General features: G+C 28.6%; 1 protein-coding gene and 1 pseudogene across 2 annotated transcripts; one reads left to right on the top strand and one right to left on the bottom strand.

Annotated features, from left to right (window-relative positions):
* Positions 1 to 1847: 1847 nt before the first annotated feature.
* Positions 1848 to 15200, top strand: LOC145185209 (uncharacterized). 2 transcript variants are annotated; one of them, XM_090096998.1, is made up of 12 exons: positions 1848 to 2223; positions 4507 to 4618; positions 5625 to 5975; positions 6930 to 7025; positions 7763 to 7988; positions 8545 to 8655; positions 9043 to 9088; positions 9189 to 9349; positions 10325 to 10441; positions 12718 to 12847; positions 12995 to 14689; positions 14782 to 15200. In XM_090096998.1, exons 1-12 carry the CDS (start codon positions 1911 to 1913, stop codon positions 15084 to 15086), a joined length of 3663 nt encoding a protein of 1220 aa, XP_089953124.1. In that variant the 5' UTR covers positions 1848 to 1910; the 3' UTR covers positions 15087 to 15200. The 2 variants fall into 2 exon arrangements, with proteins under 2 accessions (XP_089953124.1, XP_089953126.1); XM_090097000.1 differs by having other exon boundaries at positions 2147 to 2232.
* Positions 15201 to 16376: 1176 nt separating this feature from the next.
* On the bottom strand, positions 16377 to 18588 carry LOC145186194 (forkhead box protein A1-like; annotated as a pseudogene).

An 18588-nucleotide genomic window follows, 5' to 3' on the forward strand; every position in this document is an offset into this window, starting at 1 on the left:
TAATGACAAAGATAGAAAACGCGTAAAAGTTTTTTTAGGAAAATATGAAATCTTCCGTGACAAATTTGGAATAGAAAGCTTTCTCTTGTGTGCCATGTAAGTGATATCTTTCTAAAAATCCACAGAGTAATAGCTTTTGACAATACATAATGAACTCTTGTTATGGCAGTTGAATTCCTTCCATGGCAAAGGTTTTGTGTCTTTCTGTGAAAAATATATTACTTCTTTAACTAGGTCTTTCTCTGGCTACTAGATCTTTTTCTTTTGTATAAGTTACTTTTATAATTTATGGTTGACATTAAGCCCAGAACTAATTAATATAATATAGAAAAGCCTGGTTCACGAAGTTAGAAAATATTTGTTTAGGCTGAAGGAAAATAATTATGAGGAATACCTTAAAAAGGAAAGAGAGCAAAAAAATAACAAGTTTGAACTTTTGAAGAAAAATACTAAAGAACATGAGTCAAAGTTGCAGAAAGACAGAGAAAGAAAAAGCTGGCAAGAACTTTGAAAAAGAAACTTGTATATATGTTAATATGACGTTTTATCCATAAGTAGTTCATTTTTGTTAGAAACTTGATTGTTGTTATGGAAAAAATCTGCGATTTCTCTTTGATAATGAATAATAAAATTCATTATTCTTCAATCACACGCAATCCATTACTATATTTTTTAATTAAGCGGACTTGCATCTGTTTCTTACATTTTATTTACATGATTATTTGTAGAAATATGTAATGTTTTAAGGCGACCATCTTTTCTAAATCCATTTTGATAAACCCTTTTTATTACAAACTCAGATTTAAAAACTTATTTGTTTCCATAAAGAGATTGCCGCCGTTCTAAGCAATAAAGGTTTTTCCATTAAGTATCCAACTTTACATCAAACTGTAACCACATATGACGAGCTATCCAGCAGTGTTTCCGTGTCAATCAGCTACCATATATTTCTAATTAGTTTATATATATCTTTATATAGTATTATATACATATATTCTTAATAAATTTGTATGAACCTTTCCGAGTCAACCAGCTGCCGTTTTTCTTTACCCCTACTCTTCTTTAATACCACCTTAAACTGACGTAAAAGTCGTTTATTATACTCGTTATATTATTTTACACTTATTCTATGTTATAATTTATTTAAACTTATTGCTAATTTATGACTCGAATTTCAAAAAATCAAAAATAGCAAATTCAAAAAAAAAATCCATAACAAAAAATATTCGCACAAATCAATAATTTTATTTTAAAATATTGTCCGTTATCAAAACTCCAAACTATTTGCACAATTAGAACACAATTAGAATGAAATGTTTTCAGGGATCTTTTTTTTTTTTTTTTTTTTTTTTTTTTTTTTTTTTTTTTTTTTCAGAGAGGGCTAAAATAATCACAGAAATTGATTCGGTCGGACCGATAATTTTGGTCTGGGATAAAAATTTTCGCGGACCAAATTTCCCGTGACGAATCATGAGCAGCTACTTCAATATTTTTATGCAAGTTCCGCATGAGATGATTAAGAAGCAAGAAAAATGCGGATGAATTTGGACATCTAGCTCTTTGCAGCAAGCTCGTTTTATTTGTTAAATTATTTTAAAAACTTATTAGTTACAAATACACCCATATGGTTTATATATTGTTGTTTCTTAGATTATTCTTCTTTAATATATATATATATATATATATATATATATATATTTCCACTTTTTGGTCAATATTAAATGTGCGGTACAACATGTATGATGAGAAAATGCAATTCATTATGTTTGGTGATGTAATACATCGTTAGCTAATATATGTTCAAGCACGTGCTTATAATACACGTGCAAGTTCTAAATAATATAGTTGTAGATTATTAACTTTTTGTGATTTCTTTAGTAGAAAAATGTAGAGCAAAGTATTATGTTATAATGAAATTTAGAAATCACTACCTAAAAGTATTGCTAGTTTATGTTTTTTTAAGCATATTGTTAAGCATTGTTCTTGATTGGTCGTGGGCTTTTGTAATAATTATTACATCTTATTTACTTACCTATGATCATAATTTTAAAACTACAAAAGAAGACAGTATTGTCAGAAATGCTAAAAAGTCATACATTGTTAAAAAGAAATCTTCACACTTACAATTAAATGGTTCTTTAGCCAGTATTTCAGCTAAGTTACATATGAAAATGAAATCTAATGAGAATTTGGCTGGGAAAAAGAAAGTAGAGGATGGTACAGGTTAGGATTGTATGATTTTTTTATACTTCTAACTTATGGAGCTTGTCTGTAAAATGCAAGTTTAAAATTTTTTTTTATTGTATGGTTAAGATTTTATAGTACCATAGCACTGAATGCAAAGAAACATAAAGAATGTGGTTTGCTTCATTTTTAATCATAATATTTAGAGTACTTTTTAAAGCATAAAGATCCACATAGTGTAGTATAAAGATCCATAAAATTGTGTTTTTTCAAAGTGAAAAAAAAAAAAATGCTTGAGCATTATGACTTTAGTATCATTTACTGAGGTTTTAGTCCTTTCTTATACAGTTTGACTCAATTAAAATTTCCCTGATTTTTATTCCTTCAATTGCTATAATTACTACACTTATGGTTGCTCAGAATTAAACAAGATGAATGGTTGCTTCTAGCTTCATAATATACAATAATAAGTAAGATTTTCAAAGAGGTAATTACGAATAAAAGCACATTTAATTTAGTTCATAGAAGATCATAAAAGCATAGGCTTGATCAATCATCAAACTTGCACCCAATAGAACACTTGTGAGAAAGGCTAAATCTTCAAGTTCTAAAGCATAGATGTAAATGAAGTTGTATTATTTAAGTCATGATGAAAGAAGAATGGGATAAAATTTTACCTGGTTGTATTAATCAATTAACTAAGTTAATGCCACATAATTGTGCAGCTGTTATTGCTGCAAAGGGTATGTCTACAAAATATTAACAAATTAATTTAAATCAATTATAGAACATGTGGAATGTTTTTTCTTGATGTAATAAGTGGTTAGAAACTTTTGCATATGTAATCATAACATTTGCTATAATAAATACATTCACAAATGTAAATATTCACATATACAATAGCAGTGCAAAGTTTAAGTTTAAATTTTCCTCATAATTTTTTATTTAAAATCTGATTATCATCAAATTTTAAGGAATTAAAGCTAAATAAGTAATATATCCAAAGATAAAAGCGCTTTTATGTTTTCTCTAAAAAAATTATGTTTTCTCTAATAAATAGTTTAAAAAATATTTTATTGAAAAGCAGTGCAGAGGAAATTTAAGAACACTTGATACTATTTCATATCTTTACTAAATTGTGGGCAAAGATTTAGAAAAAATGTTTTAAATGATGCTGTTATCTCAGTACTTTGTAGGGTAAATCTCATAGTTAATCACTGCTTGGCATCAGCAATGCATTGAGTCTACTAATTTGATGAGAACATCAAGTAAAATTCTTTGCCGTTTTTTTAAAATTATTTTGAATAATTCATTTGCATTTGTTGGTTTTCAATTAATGAATTGCTTTTAAAAATGTTTCCATGGATTCTCAATCAGATTGAGATTAGGACTTTGGGATGGCAAAACAAGAATTTAATTTTTTTTTGTGATCAAAAAAAGGTTTTGATGGAACCTGCTGTACGTTTTGGATGATTGTCTTGCTGAAAAATCCATCCTTGTCTTGTTTTTTCTTTTGCATCTGTCAGCATTACCTTCTTGAAAATGTCCTTTTATCCTTATTGATCCATATTCATCATAGTATGATGAATAGAACCAATTCCATCTCAAATAAATCATCCCCACACTATTACATTATCACTACCATCCTTAACAGTTGAAAGTTGGTACTTAGGATTGAGTCTTGCTGGATGATTAATACCATCTGAACAGAAGATCATGAATCTGGATTTATCACTCTCTAATACTTTTGACCACTGTTGTGGAGTTCAATTTAAATGTTCTTTTGTAAACTTTATTCAAGGTTATAGTTCTTCACTGAAACCAATGGTTTCTATACTGGTCATTGGCCAAACAATTTTTCATGTGAAAGTTGTTCTTTCATTATTGTAACAACACTTCATATTATAAGTTTTTGGCATTTCTGTATTTAATTTGACAGCATTCTTCCATAAATTATTGCAACATAGTTTCATAAAAACCTTTCTCTTTCACGTGTTATTCTTGGCTTGCTGATCATGGTTTGGCTCCACAATGCTTTTGGAGATATTCAATTCAGTTAAAATGTGATATATTAAAATATTATGCTCTACAGCATGTAATATCAATTTTTTAATTGGAGAAGCAATTTCTTTTGCTTTTCCTATTTTTACTTAAGTAACAAAAATCTCAAACTTCAGTTTAATCAAAATGTAATGATAATAATTCACAAATTATGCAAAATATTAAGTTTAACTTTTTAATGTCTCAACCATATTTAAAAAAAAAATTATTGAATTTTAATGATTTAGAGTTGATGTTTCACGGCTGTTTTTTTGTATTTAGAGAGAGCTAGTCTATCTTCTTTAATCCATCGAGGAAGCACTGGAAGAATGAGCTCTTTAAGAAATACCAACCAGCCTTTGCTTTCTGTTCTAAAAAATAATACTTATTTGAGGTAAGTTTTTGTTGTATTAATCAATTTAAAAACATAAATTTAAGATGCTGAAAATAATAATTTAGTTATTAGAAATCATCAAGCCAAAACCTTAGTGATCATAACTATAGTGATAACTGGCAATCGCTAGATTGTTCAATAGAAATAACTGGTTTAATGGATTGTTTATTACACACAAAAAATCAATCAAAATTCACAAAGCTTGATCAATCAGTATTAAAAGTCTAATGAATTCTTCTGTTTCCAGTCAAACAAGAATAATTATTCAAGTTTAGATTAGAAAGATTAATTCTTAAAAATCTTACTCTTATTCCAGGATTATCTGGATACTGGAAAACAAAGGACAGTAAAAATGATTTTTACTGCAATCCAAGTGACAGCATTGTCACAATTATCCTGACTCTAAGAAGAAAACTTCAGTTTAAGAAAAAGAACCCTGAGTATATCTCATGACTGACAAATCTGTAATTGGACATTTGCGGCTCAATATATTTAGTTCAGTTTTCTATAACAATATAATTCAACTTACTTTCATGTTTTAATGTTGATGAAAAAAGTTGAGTTCTGAATTGAAGAAATTTTTCTAACTTGCAGTTTTATAGCATTAACCAAATCTTCTTTGATCATCCTTAAATAATAAGAATTTAAAGTAAACAGAAGTATACTTCAACTGAATACCCCTAAATAAACTATAGCAATTAAAATGCTAAAAAAAAATAGTAATCTAAGAATAAATGAAAAAGTTGAAAAATTTAACAACTCATTGTTATGTAAATGAAACTTTTATTGTTTGTTATGGCACCACAAAAATAGTCTTAAATTTTAATTGCCTAATTCTTGATCTGTTGTAATAATTTAAATCCTAAAGATATAAAATATTTATCTAAAAAATTGTATGTAATATGAATGTATGAATGTTTTTTTGTTTTTTTTTTTTTTTTTTTTTTTTTTTTTTTGTTTTTTTTATTTATGAAAAAACTTACAATTTTTCTGTTTTTTTTTTTAGGGAAGCTAATAGTTATCATCAATCACCATTAAAAAGTTCACTACATCAATCACCTGCAAAACTTCATAACATTTATAATTCTTCTTTGACACCAAGAAATAGCATTAAACCTCCTTTAATAAACAATCAGTTTACAAGTCCTAGTGTTCAAATGCATTTTTCAGAACATTCTCCTTATATCAATGTAACAAGACATGCAAAAAATGTCAACAATGACCTGCAGATTTATGGTGCATACTTTTTAAACAAAAGTTTGCTGCATACAGAAAATACTGAGAATATGTACAGTCTAGTCAATAAAAATTTCAGCTCACCTGTTTCTGCAAGGAGAGTGGGAAATGAGCTTTATCAGTTAGTTATTTTTTATAGCTTTAATAGTTTTCATAATAATTTTTAAAACTTTCTGTTAATAAAAATAAGCATAAATAATAGCAATTTATTTTATTTTTTCAACTTGTTTTCAAGAATCTCAAAGATCTTTATCAACAAAATTTAAGTGCAGTTTTTTTAATTTTAATGAACTTTTGCTTTTAATATATTTTTAATATTTCTTACTAATAATTGTTCTGTCAATACTCTCAAGGAACACAAGCCTTGAAATGTAATATTTTGATCCTTTTTGTTGGTCATTCTATTGTGATTGCTTCTATAAAAATGATAATTTTGTTGTCCGCAATCATGGCATTCAGACATAATAGAGGTTAGCTAGCAAATGTGCAGTAATCATATAGTGAGCTGTATAGTGTTTCAGATGCATAATCCAGGTTTTAAATTTTTTAGTTGACTTTATCATTTTTATAATCATATAGGGGGATCAATGCAAGTTATCTAAAGATTTTTTTTTTCTAAGAGTTAGTATTCTTTTTCAAAATTCTTTGTAAATTTCAATTCAGGTCTTTCTTTATCTATTGCTGTTTTTTTTGTGGAGGAGTTTTTTCACTAATTAACTGACTGAAGTTAACAGAACAGTATTCTATGGCTTAGTTATAGATAAATGATTTCTAGAAGGCTTATTTACAAAAAACTACTTAAATATAAGTTCATCAACTCATACAAAAATAAATTAGATAAATTTATATTAAATAATTTTTTTTCAGGCAGACTTTAAAAAAAACTTAGATTTGATTACCTCTTAAATATTTACCTTTTAAATTGAAAAACTTGGGGAAATTTAGTTTTGTAAATGAATTGGACCTCTGCCAAACCTGAATGAATATCATCTGCAATAATTACATTTAATTCATTGTGTTGTATGCGATATAACAGTCAGTTATTATATTTTTTCAATTTCTTTCAATTCATTAGAACAACTTGTCATGATGAAAGGCAAGAATCAGACTTTTCAAAAGTTATAGACAAAACCAGTACTGAAGCTGTTGTCACTGTTTTAAAGGCTAACAGGTAAAAATGTACTTTTTAGTAATTTTCTTTTCAAATTGCTTATATTATCTAAAATATTTTTAAAAAAATAGTTTCATATTTTGGTATGAAACTAATAAATTTAGTTTAAAATGTGTGTAAAATAAGCAATTCAAAGAAAAAGTTGTAGAACAAACAAAAACTTATAAAGTTTGCAAATTTGTCATTATATAGAAGAAAAGAGAATACCTGATCCCTACAAAAATTACATTAAGTGCTGTCTTTACCTCATATATATTATTGAAGCTTTTGTTGTTCACAGTTTTTCAGCAAAAAGAAATAGCTCTGGTATCAGGTCAGGAGTAGTGTGAATGAAAATTTCTTAGGCCAGTTGCAGCTCTCTCTCTCCTTTTTCTTGTGTGATATGCATGTTGTCTTGTATTGTTTAAAAAGAAAATGGATCATCTTGAATTACTCCCTTTTTTATACAAATAAGTCTGGTAATATTTGCAGCTGGATGTACCTTGAAACAAGCAGTTCCCAGTTGATCACACAGCATAGATTCCATAAATGCAAATATAATCCATTAAACATGATATGGTTTTTCATGTTTTCTTGTTATGCACAGCATTATAGCAAACTGTTTATAAAAACTAATAAGTGGTTTGTTAAAGTGCAAAACTGTAATGCCTTTTTATGTATTTTTTAATTAAGATTTGATAATTGAAAAAATGTTTATATGACAAAGGGTTTTTTTTGTTTGCCTTTCTAATGGATAGCAAACGAAAAAAAGAAGCTAATGACCTTTCACAATCCCCTTCCATGGATCAACCAAGCAGGTCCAAGCGTACAAAATTTGACAGTTCTGATTTGGATTCAACTCTGAATGAACTATTCCCACCTATGCTATCATCTGGTTCTCCTCTTCGTAAAAGACTATCAAATATTAGATCTTCATCAAATAGATTAGTGTCTACTGCTACCCAATGCGAAAACTTACATGAGGTGTTTTATTTGTTTTTAGTTATAGTGATACTTTTTAGTTTTTTTTTTTTTTTTTTTTGTGTTGTTGTTTTGAGATCTTTAATACTATCATTATGATATTTTCATTTAAATTACCTTGTCTAATTTTGTCTGCTGAAATATACTTATCTTGGTATCAACACCAAATAAGTTGTTATTTTAAATGTTTATAGTAACTTTATGATTAGTAGTTTACTTCTTAAAGTTGTTAAAACTTACAGCATCCTTAAAGTATATATCACATTCTGCCATTTGAAAATAACATTCAGCATATTTCGCTGTAATAATTTTATTGGTTTTCTAAAATAAACCAGAAGTGTCTGTTTGAAATTAAATTAATGACTAAGTCAAGTATGGTACTATTTTGGCTGTAATGGGTAAACATTCCACAACTGTTATTACATTTATAAATATTACATTAGTTGGGTTAGCAAACAAGAAAAGTATGTTTAAAAGACATGGTTTTAAAAAAACATTGGTTTTTATATTTTTAAACAAATATCTTAATACAATTGCAATATAAATTTAGTATTTATAGGAACTTAATCTAACCAACTCTCTAAAGTCCTCAAGTGAAATGAATATTAGTCATACTAAACTTGGTTTAACAGAAGAGCAGACAGATCAACTCATGGGAGATTCTACCCAGGTAGGTTTTACTATAAATTTTAAACATTTAATTGTTAATCATATAAAGTGTTGTGAAAGATATGAATGAATGAATTTGCTGTTTCTACTAAAACTATAACAAGTAGTCTCAGTAGTCTTATTTCTTCTTTTTAATGTGTAAGTTTTTTAATGTGTTTTTCGTCATAATTTTATGTCTCTACTTTTATCATAAAACAAACTTTGGGATTTAAGGATTGGTTGAGCCTACTACACATAAGTCAACCCCCATACAGATCAACACCATACAGATTGTACACATAAGTCAACCCGCATACAGATCAACATAATGTTTTTTAACTTATTATCTGTTCTAAAGTTACATAGGAGAAAGAGTTCTATTTTTAAAATTATATTTTTTTAAATGTAGATTCATCCTGTTGAAAAACGCAACAATCATAATCCAAATGTTGTAGGTGTGTTACAGTTTCAACAATTAAAGTTTTTGTGTGAAATGATTTTTTTTAGATTTTTCACTCATTAAATGCGTTGAGTTCTAAAAATTTACTTTGATAGATGAAACTGTAAAATGTGTCAAGGAAAAATTGAATACTAATGATCATGCTGAAAAAAAAGTGAAGTTCAATGACACATCTGCTATAAATTTGTTTAATGAATCCAACAGTAATTGCACTACTGAGATAAATAGTAAATGCTCTGCTTTAAAAGATTTAAAGGTGAGTTTTATATATACATCCTTTTTCTTGTTCAGGATGATTTGATGTTCTTCTTTCTCTTTTTCTTCTTCTTTTAATTATTATTATTTTTGTTGTTGTTGTTGTTATTGTTGATGTTGTTATTATTATTATTGTTATTATTATTGTTATTATTATTATTATTATTATTATTATTATTATTATTATTATTATTATTATTATTATTATTATTATTATTATTGTTGTTGTTATTATTATTATTGTTATTATTATTATTATTATTATTATTATTATTATTATTATTATTATTATTATTGTTGTTGTTGTTGTTGTTGTTGTTGTTGTTATTATTATTATTGTTATTATTGTTGTTATTATTATTATTATTATTATTATTATTATTATTATTATTATTATTATTATTATTATTATTATTATTATTATTATTATTATTATTATTATTATTATTATTATTATTACTGTTACTATTATTATTACTATTATTATTACTATTACTTTTTTTATTACTATTATTATTACTATTATCATTATTATTATTATTGTTATTATTATTATTGTTATTACTAATATTATTATTATTATTAATATTATTATTACTATTATTATTACTATTATTATTACTATTATTATTATTGTTATTATTGTTATTATTTTTGTTATTATTATTATTATTATTATTATTATTATTATTATTATTATTATTATTATTATTATTATTATTATTATTACTATCATTGTTATTATTATTATCATTATTATTGTTATTATCATTATTATTGTTATTATCATTATTATTGTTATTATCATTATTATTGTTATCATTATTATTATTAATATTATTATTATTATTATTATTATTATTATTATTATTATTATTATTATTATTATTATTATTACTATAACTTTTTTGTAATAGTAACATCATTTTGTGATGATAATAATGAGGAAAAAATTGTAAGTAAAATATATTTTTAGTCTCCTTACAGAAGAATATTCAGCAGTTTGTCTAGCCCCTCACCATTAGGATCTACAGAGAAACTACGAGAACATCCAGTATACTTTACTGCACACATTGATATTGATGAAATACAGGTTGGACTGATTTTTTAAATGATTGTTTTATGTTTTTAAGTAAAGTTTTCTATTAAGCTTTCTATTTTTCTTTTCTCTTTATCTTTGTGAATATGCCTATCATAGAAAATTCCAACAAACTAAGGAATTTAGATTAAATAGATTTCCTTTGTTTTTACATCTATATTTTTATATCTATATATAGTTCAATGATATAAGAGCTTCAAAAATAATAACCATTTATATACAAGAAATAATAAAATGCTGAAAAGCAGTAGTTGCAGGTTTTTTTACAAGTTCCACTTGACATCTTAAAAATGTTGACAGTAAACAAATCAATGTTTTATAAATGTTAACAGTGAGTATTTAAATGAAACAGATAAAAGGTCATCTTTCCTTTTTTTTTTTTTTATTTTTGCAATATGAGTTAAACCTAAGTTCAAAATAATCATTTGCTTCAAGCATACTTTACCATAAATTGTTGTTTGATATAAGCTCAAAAAATAAACTTCACTCCCACCAACAAGAACATTTGAGAAATCGAAATTTTCAAAATAAATCAATGGTTCATAATAAAGATTTTTGATAGATTTTTTTATTTAAGTTAACTAAATGGTGAAGCCTATATTTTTTAAACTAATTTTTTTGAAACTTTATAATTTTCTTCAAATTTTTGCACACTTTCTGTAAACTTTAAAAATCAATTTTATACTTAAAATTTATATTACAATATTTATGCCATCATATGGATCCATCAAGTGATTCACATGATGCTTGAAAATCAGTGTCTTCATTTAAGAGTAAGACATGTACCAGAAAAAATCTGTGTTCAGTTGTGGTGTTTACGGAAACCGTACATCATTTAAAATAGCTAATTATTTTAAAATGTGATTGTATTAATGTTGTTCAAAATTTAAACAACTCTGTTATTAAAACAATTAGCTTTAATTGAAATGTCATCAAATCAAGATAAGAAGCGAGAAAAAATTTTGCATTTTCTTGTTGAAAATCCTGGTGTATCAAACAAAACAATTTCTAAAGAGCTGCTGATTGCTTTGAGAACAGTGCAGAGCGTTGTGAAACAATTTAAGGACACTGGTACAATCATAAGAAAATCAGGAAGTGGAAGAAAAAAATGTTTTATTAGACAAGATCTTGGTAAAAAGGTAAAAGATGCCTTAGACAGAAAACCGGAGATTTCTGTTCGAACATTAGCGAATAAATTTAAGACAAGTGCTTCCACTATACAAAGAGTAAAGAGAAATTGTGGTTATAAATCTTATAAAAAGAAAAAAGTTCCTTGTCGTGAAGAAAAGCAAGAAAATATTGCAGTTCGATGTTCAAAGCTGCTCTATAAAAAATTATGTGCTAAAAAATGTTGTTTAATTATTGACGATGAAACTTATTGTGTTGCATATTTCCAATCTCTTCCAGGACACCAATATTATTCAGCAATTAATCGCAAGAAACTGAATTCCAAATAAAAATGCATTGAAATGCAAAAATTCGCTAAAAAACTCTTAGTTTGGCAAGCAATTTGTGAATGTGGTGAAAGAAGCTCTTGTTTTGTGACTACGCGAACAATTAACACCAAAATATACATAAAAGAATGCCTCAAGAAACGTCTTTTGCCGTTCATAAGAACACACCAAACTATAATTGAGGAGTCTGGAGGGCATAAAAGCACACATATATAGTCTTCATATGCTTCAGCTGACTAATTACTGTAAATAAAGAAGTTTCTAAGAAAATATACACTACCTAGCTTTTACAAAATTTTTCACCTTAGAATTCTAACCTGATGATAAAAAATCAAAAATTGATTCAGAAGACAGTTGTGACAACTATTGGAAGTAACACTTATCATAAGGTCATGTCATCACAGTCTGAATTACCGCAGAGATTTCATTGTACTTTACTATCATGATGTTATCATGTCTGTAAGGTGATACTTACACAAGTATCCAATGACAATAAAAAAGATAGTCAGCTAACTGTACTAAATTGTACAATTCATCTTAAGGAATTGAGAGTTTGATGAACTTTTTGTATTCAAATAAAAGTTCTTTTGTGCTGACAAGTTTGTTACGTGATAAAACGAAAAAAAAAAACTTTTCCTTATTGTATGAATTAGCTGTTTTACTTTGAAACCATTATGTCAGACGTTATTTTCATAGTTATTTTACCTGGTTGCTATATTAAAAGTATACCTCAAAAATAACTCAGTAATGCTCGGCTGGCATACAGTATTGCAAACAATTTATGCTATGAAAATCCTTATTTGCTTTAAAATTTAGAACAATCGCGAAGAGTTTGGTTCCAAAGGGGTTTCTATAAATGCATTTCGCAATCATCAAGAATATGCTGCAAAGCTGGTGAACGTGTTGTTGGAAGAAGCAGATGATTTCTCCAAACAAAAAAATTTGGGTATGATTATGTTTTCAATAAATTTATATTTTTCAAGTTTTAAATTTTTTTGTTTTGTTTTTTTGCATAAGTTTACTTCGTAATATTCAAATGATTAAAATTTGATAATTTTACTAGTTTTTTCAATTATTCAATACTTAATTTTAGTGAATCTTAAAGAGCAATTCTCAACTTCTGTTGAAATTAAGCCATCCTTTCTTTCTACACCCAGTTTACCCGTTGCTGCGACTTGCTCCCTTGTCGAGCCTACAAATAAATCAAACAACAGTTTATATACAAGTTTGTCTCCAACGCTTTTAAAAACTGAAACTCTTAAAAGTAATCAACCATTCACCTTTAATATACAAGGAGCTCCTTTATTGAGTACTTCCGTCTCTTCTTCAGAGGTTAACCTTAAACCATCAGAATCAAAATCTGTTTTTAGTTTCGAACCAACTTCATCAGTAATGTTGCCATCAAGTAATATTGCGGCTCCAGCAGTCCAAGTTACAAATAGCTTTTCGACTGATCTTAAGTCACAGTCTGCAACTTCGTTAAGTTCAGTGAACTTCAATACTTCGACTCTTACTTTATTACCTCCTGTTGCCGTTTCAACAAGTTTCTGTCAGATCAGTTTCAGTCCTGCTTCAACGTCATTTGGAGGGTTTTCTTTTGATACGAAAACCTCAGGTAATCAATTAAAGACATCTACAGCTGTATCTCATTCAATACCAGGTCTTTCATTTAGTGTATCAACTTCGACTACAAATATTACACCAGCGTCAATCTTTTCTATAAACTCCTGCATGACTACTTCAATTGGTAGTAACTCTAGTGTGCAAACGAATTCATTATCATTCGCTAATTGTATTCAACCTAAAAATGCAACTACAGCTACTACAGCTAATTTTGGCTTGTCATATACAGTGAGTTCTTCATCTGTTAGTGCACCATTTACAAGTAATCTTTTTGGAAGATTTGGTGAAAAATCAACAGGGTCGCTTTTATTTGGAAATTCAACTGTTTGTAATTCAGTTTCTGTCACAACTCAAAGCTCTATTTTTTTCGGTAATTCAGCTACTTCTAAATCTGATGAATTTAAAAGTGCGATTTCTGAATCGCGATCAATGACTTTTGATAAGCCCACGTTCAGTTTTGTGACGAGTTCAACTCCACTCTCAGTGTTTAGCTTTACCACCACTTCCAGTGTAGCTCAATCGTCGAACTTTTTTGGGTCCGCTTCATCAGTTTTCGCTTCATCTACTACTAACCTCAACACAGTTGGGAGTTTATTTGGCTCAACGACGGTGCCTACATTAGGTTTCCCTTCTACATCATCAAATGTCACTCAAAGCAATTTTGGGAATGCTTCGTCTGCAACGACGTTATTCGGGGCGCCAGTTTCAACTTCAGCTGCTTTTAATGCATCTGCTCACTCAAACATCTTTGGATCTGCTACAACGTTAACTTCGACTTCAGGATTTAATCAACCTACTCAGATATCCAGCACTGGGTTTAATTTCGGATCTACGATTGTAACTACTTCAAGTGGGTTCTCTTTTGTTCCAGCAACACAATCTTTAGGGTTCGGAACAACTAATATTTTTGGCAACCAAACCACAGTTTCAGCATCAATTTTTGGTGCTCCTCCAATATCCTCGTCAACATCCTTTGGAGGATCGACTGGGAATAGCGGATCTTATCCCTTCGGACAACCTTTATCGCAAAGTTCAGTGTCTAATATCTTCGGACAACCCACCCAGCAATTCTCAACGTCGACTATGTTTGGACCATCGTCGCAACAAACGATTGGCTTTAATTTTAGTTCTGGTTCTGCAAAACCAATTTTACCTAATTTCGGTGGTAAGTTTACTAATATTTTTTATTTTCTTTAAATTTAAAACTTGTTTTAAAAGATTTATCGATGTAGTAAATAAACTTTTATGTTGTTACAGCGGCATCAGCACAACCTTCGAATTTATTCGGAGTTCAATCTGCTCCTGTTAAACCTGCTTTTAACTTCAACACGCCACTTGCAACGCCGAGCTTTAACTTTAGTACCAACGAGACAAATGCGGTTGGTTTTTCTGCAGCTCAGACTCCTTCATTTGGGGCATTAGGTGGTTTTGCTAGTCCTGGACACCTAGACCTTAACTTTAATTCGTCTATTCCGGGAGGTGGTTTTTCGATCGGAGCTGCTACTCCTATTCCCGGTCGCCAGACATCTAAAGCACGAAGGAGACTTAAAAAACCAACGTAAAAAGTCAACGTATGACTTTTTGAATGATATTTAATGACAAATTTTGAGAATTTAGTTTGAAATCTGGAGTTATTTTTAAAACCTTTTTAAAAAAAAGTGTTTTCAATTACAAAAGTAACGATTTATTTTGGTTTAAAATTGCAACAAGAATTTGAATTTTTATAAATGTTAGATAGAGCCCTAACTATATCTATTAAAATTTATGTTTAAAACATAAGCCTGTGGTGGTCGATTTTTTATGAACGAACGTCCTCATGATTATCTAATAAGTGAATACAACGAAGTTTCATGTTTCGATTCTTTTATCGTGTGAATCAAGTACAGAGATTAACTAGAGTTAAACTAAATTTTTTAATTGTTTTGTGCTAAGTGAATGATTTGTGCATAATCGGTTAGTGTTGTTAAAAATTTAACTCGTTTCAAAAGTAAAAATCAGTTTGCTTTCGTCTGCATTGATCAACCTCTGGCGAATTTATTTGGTCCTTTTAAGATTCAGGTAATCAGATATTTAGAATACTCGTGAAGAACAACGACCTTCTTTATATCTGGTTACACATCAAAAAATCTTTGTAAGTGTAACACAAACATTGTGTTGTTTTGTTTAAAAATAAAACATGAAAAACTGAGAAAATTTTTAAAAAGTTTATTGAAGAAATTCTGGCGCCATACTTCCTAAGTAATATCATTGGCGTCATCTTCAATTTCGCAAGGCTAAATTATGACTTGCTATTATATCAAAGTAAACCGTTTTATCCTGAACATGACCTAAATAAACACCCCGTGTGGTTTTTGAAATTTGAAAGTAAAGTGCTTTTTCTTGCGTGCATAGAATACAACGTCGTAAACGCAGTATACCATATTTAGAGGAATTGTACAAAACATTTTGATTAACGAAATAAATCACACCAATAATATTTATTAAACTTAAAGTTGAAGAGTGACTTAACCTTTTCTATCACATGTTTTATCCAAAATATTTTTATTGTAAACTACACACGTATACTTAAATCGAATAATGAAGGACTTAGATCATTGTAAACTTTGATAAATTGTGCGTCGGATTTGTTGATGATGGTTCTAGCGACATGTTGTCGCTCGAACCATCGACAATAAATGCGAAATACAAAGCGTTTTAAGCCTTTCTAAAATTTATTTTTATCTTAAACTTGAAGCTTCGCCCTTTTGGTGTAAAAAAGTTAAACCTTTAAACAACCGATCAGCAAAAATAATTTTTCAACAGCTCCAATAAATTCCCCATGCAAGCACCTATTCCAATTTAAATAAAGTACGTTCACATAGCTCTAAAATTTATTTTCATATTTTTCATAGAATTATTTACAACTTTTCTTAAAATCCTTAGGAATATCTACAACAAATTTCTTCTCGTTAAAAACTTTAAAATGATGTTAAATGAATGATCGTTAAAAATGATGTTAACAAATCACATTAAACGACGATAATGCTTCGTTAAACCGAAGGTTAAAAATGCTCTTCGACATCGATTTTCAATTTGTCTCTTTTATAGACAAAATTATTAATAAAATGTTTATTTTTTAAAATCGCAAAAACACCTAACCACAATTCTTTATCTTATGTTAATGCTAAGGTTAGATTTTTCACTTCACAACCGCTCATAAATAAATTATTAGCTAAAGGTATCGACGTATACAGAAGCGTATTTGTGAATAAAATATAAAAAAATATTTTAAGCTCAAATATATAAAATATAAATCTAAGTGTGTATAGAAGTGTGTATATATTTATATATGTATGTATATGTATATACATAATACATATATTATGCATATGCATGTGTATATATGTGTGTATACATACATATGTATGTGTTTGAATGTATGTATGTTTGTATGTATGTATATATATATGTATATATATACACATACATACATACATACATACATACATACATACATACATACATACATACATACATACATACATACATACATACATACATACATACATACATACATACATACATACATACATACATACATATATATATATATATATATATATATATATATATATATATATATATATATATACACACACACACACATAAATATATATACACACGCACGCATACACATACACGTAAATACACACATGCTTCCATTAAAAAAAAAAATTAGTATCGGGAGCCAAAAGAGGAAAATTTGTTTTTTGAAAAAATAAGCGAAAATTCATAAATAACAGCTTTAAACTAAACCACTATGCTGTTGCGGCATCATACACGGTTGGTAATATGGATTAAAAGGTAGTGACATTGAAGACATGTTAAAAGAGTCACCACTACTAACAGGCGGCATAGAGTCTTTTCCATACATCGATGGTGGTGGTGTAAATGTAGAAGAATGATAAGGGAAGTGCATGGGATCAGCATATCTAAAATCGCCTTCGTGTTCAGGCGCAATAATGTTCTTTATAGCAAAAGGATGATTGAAAGAATGAATACCTCTGTAGGCACCAGCGAAAGAGTTATGCATATATGGCGGTGGAACTCCTAAGGAAGGGCCGGTAACTCGAGCTGATTGGTTTATTTTTATTTGTTGCATGCTTGCTGGATTATACATGTCGTTTACACGACTATGATTCATTATATTTAAATTCGCTTTTCTATCAGATTTAAATCGTTTCTGTCGGCGTAAATAGCAGCCATTTTCAAACATGTTTCCTGCATCAGGATGTAGTGTCCAAAAACTTCCTTTACCAGGTTTGTCTGGCGAACGAGGTACTTTAATAAAGCAGTCATTAAATGATAAACTGTGTCGAATTGAGTTTTGCCACCTCTGTTGATTTTGTCTGTAGTAAGGAAAGTGATCCATGATAAATTGATATATTTCGCTGAGCGTAACGGCTTTACCTGGCGTATTTTGTATTGACATTGTAATGAGAGAGATATAGCTGTAAGGGGGTTTCGCGTGCTGATAGTTTCGTGATTTCATTGGCGAATTCGGTTCTTTCGAGGTTTCCTCCTCGATGTCTTCGATGCTTGTTTGCTGTTGCATCGCCATATGATTAGTGTATTCTCCGATCGTTGGAGGGGATGTAACGAGTGGTTTTATATCACATTCTCCTGCAGTCAAATGGCGGCTATTATTGTGCAATACCATATGCGATAGCGGCGTTGTGTTATTTGGTATAACTGTATCCATCATGTTGTTATATGTCGTCTTTTTTAAAAAATAAAATTATCAAAGTTTACTTTCTTTCGGCTTATATTTGTCTATAAATATTTGGTCGTTAATTACTAGCTTGAATACGCTTCTATCGATCCTTTGTGCACACAAGTTGACTTGTTTAACACTCATATATAAATAAACTAGAGCAAGCGTTTCGCGTTTAAATAATCGCGCATGCACTGCGTTGCAGATGATTCATCTTTTGTTTTTGGGTCGTAAGAAACTATTCAAGAAATGTTTTAAAAGTCGAATGGGTTTTAAGGCGACTCCTAGCTCCTAGCGGTCTCTCTGTGATG

This window comes from Hydra viridissima, unplaced genomic scaffold, assembly GCF_058129835.1.
Source record: "Hydra viridissima isolate aposymbiotic clone 2 unplaced genomic scaffold, HvirCarnegie_v1 scaffold_9, whole genome shotgun sequence".
Lineage (NCBI taxonomy): Eukaryota > Metazoa > Cnidaria > Hydrozoa > Anthoathecata > Hydridae > Hydra > Hydra viridissima.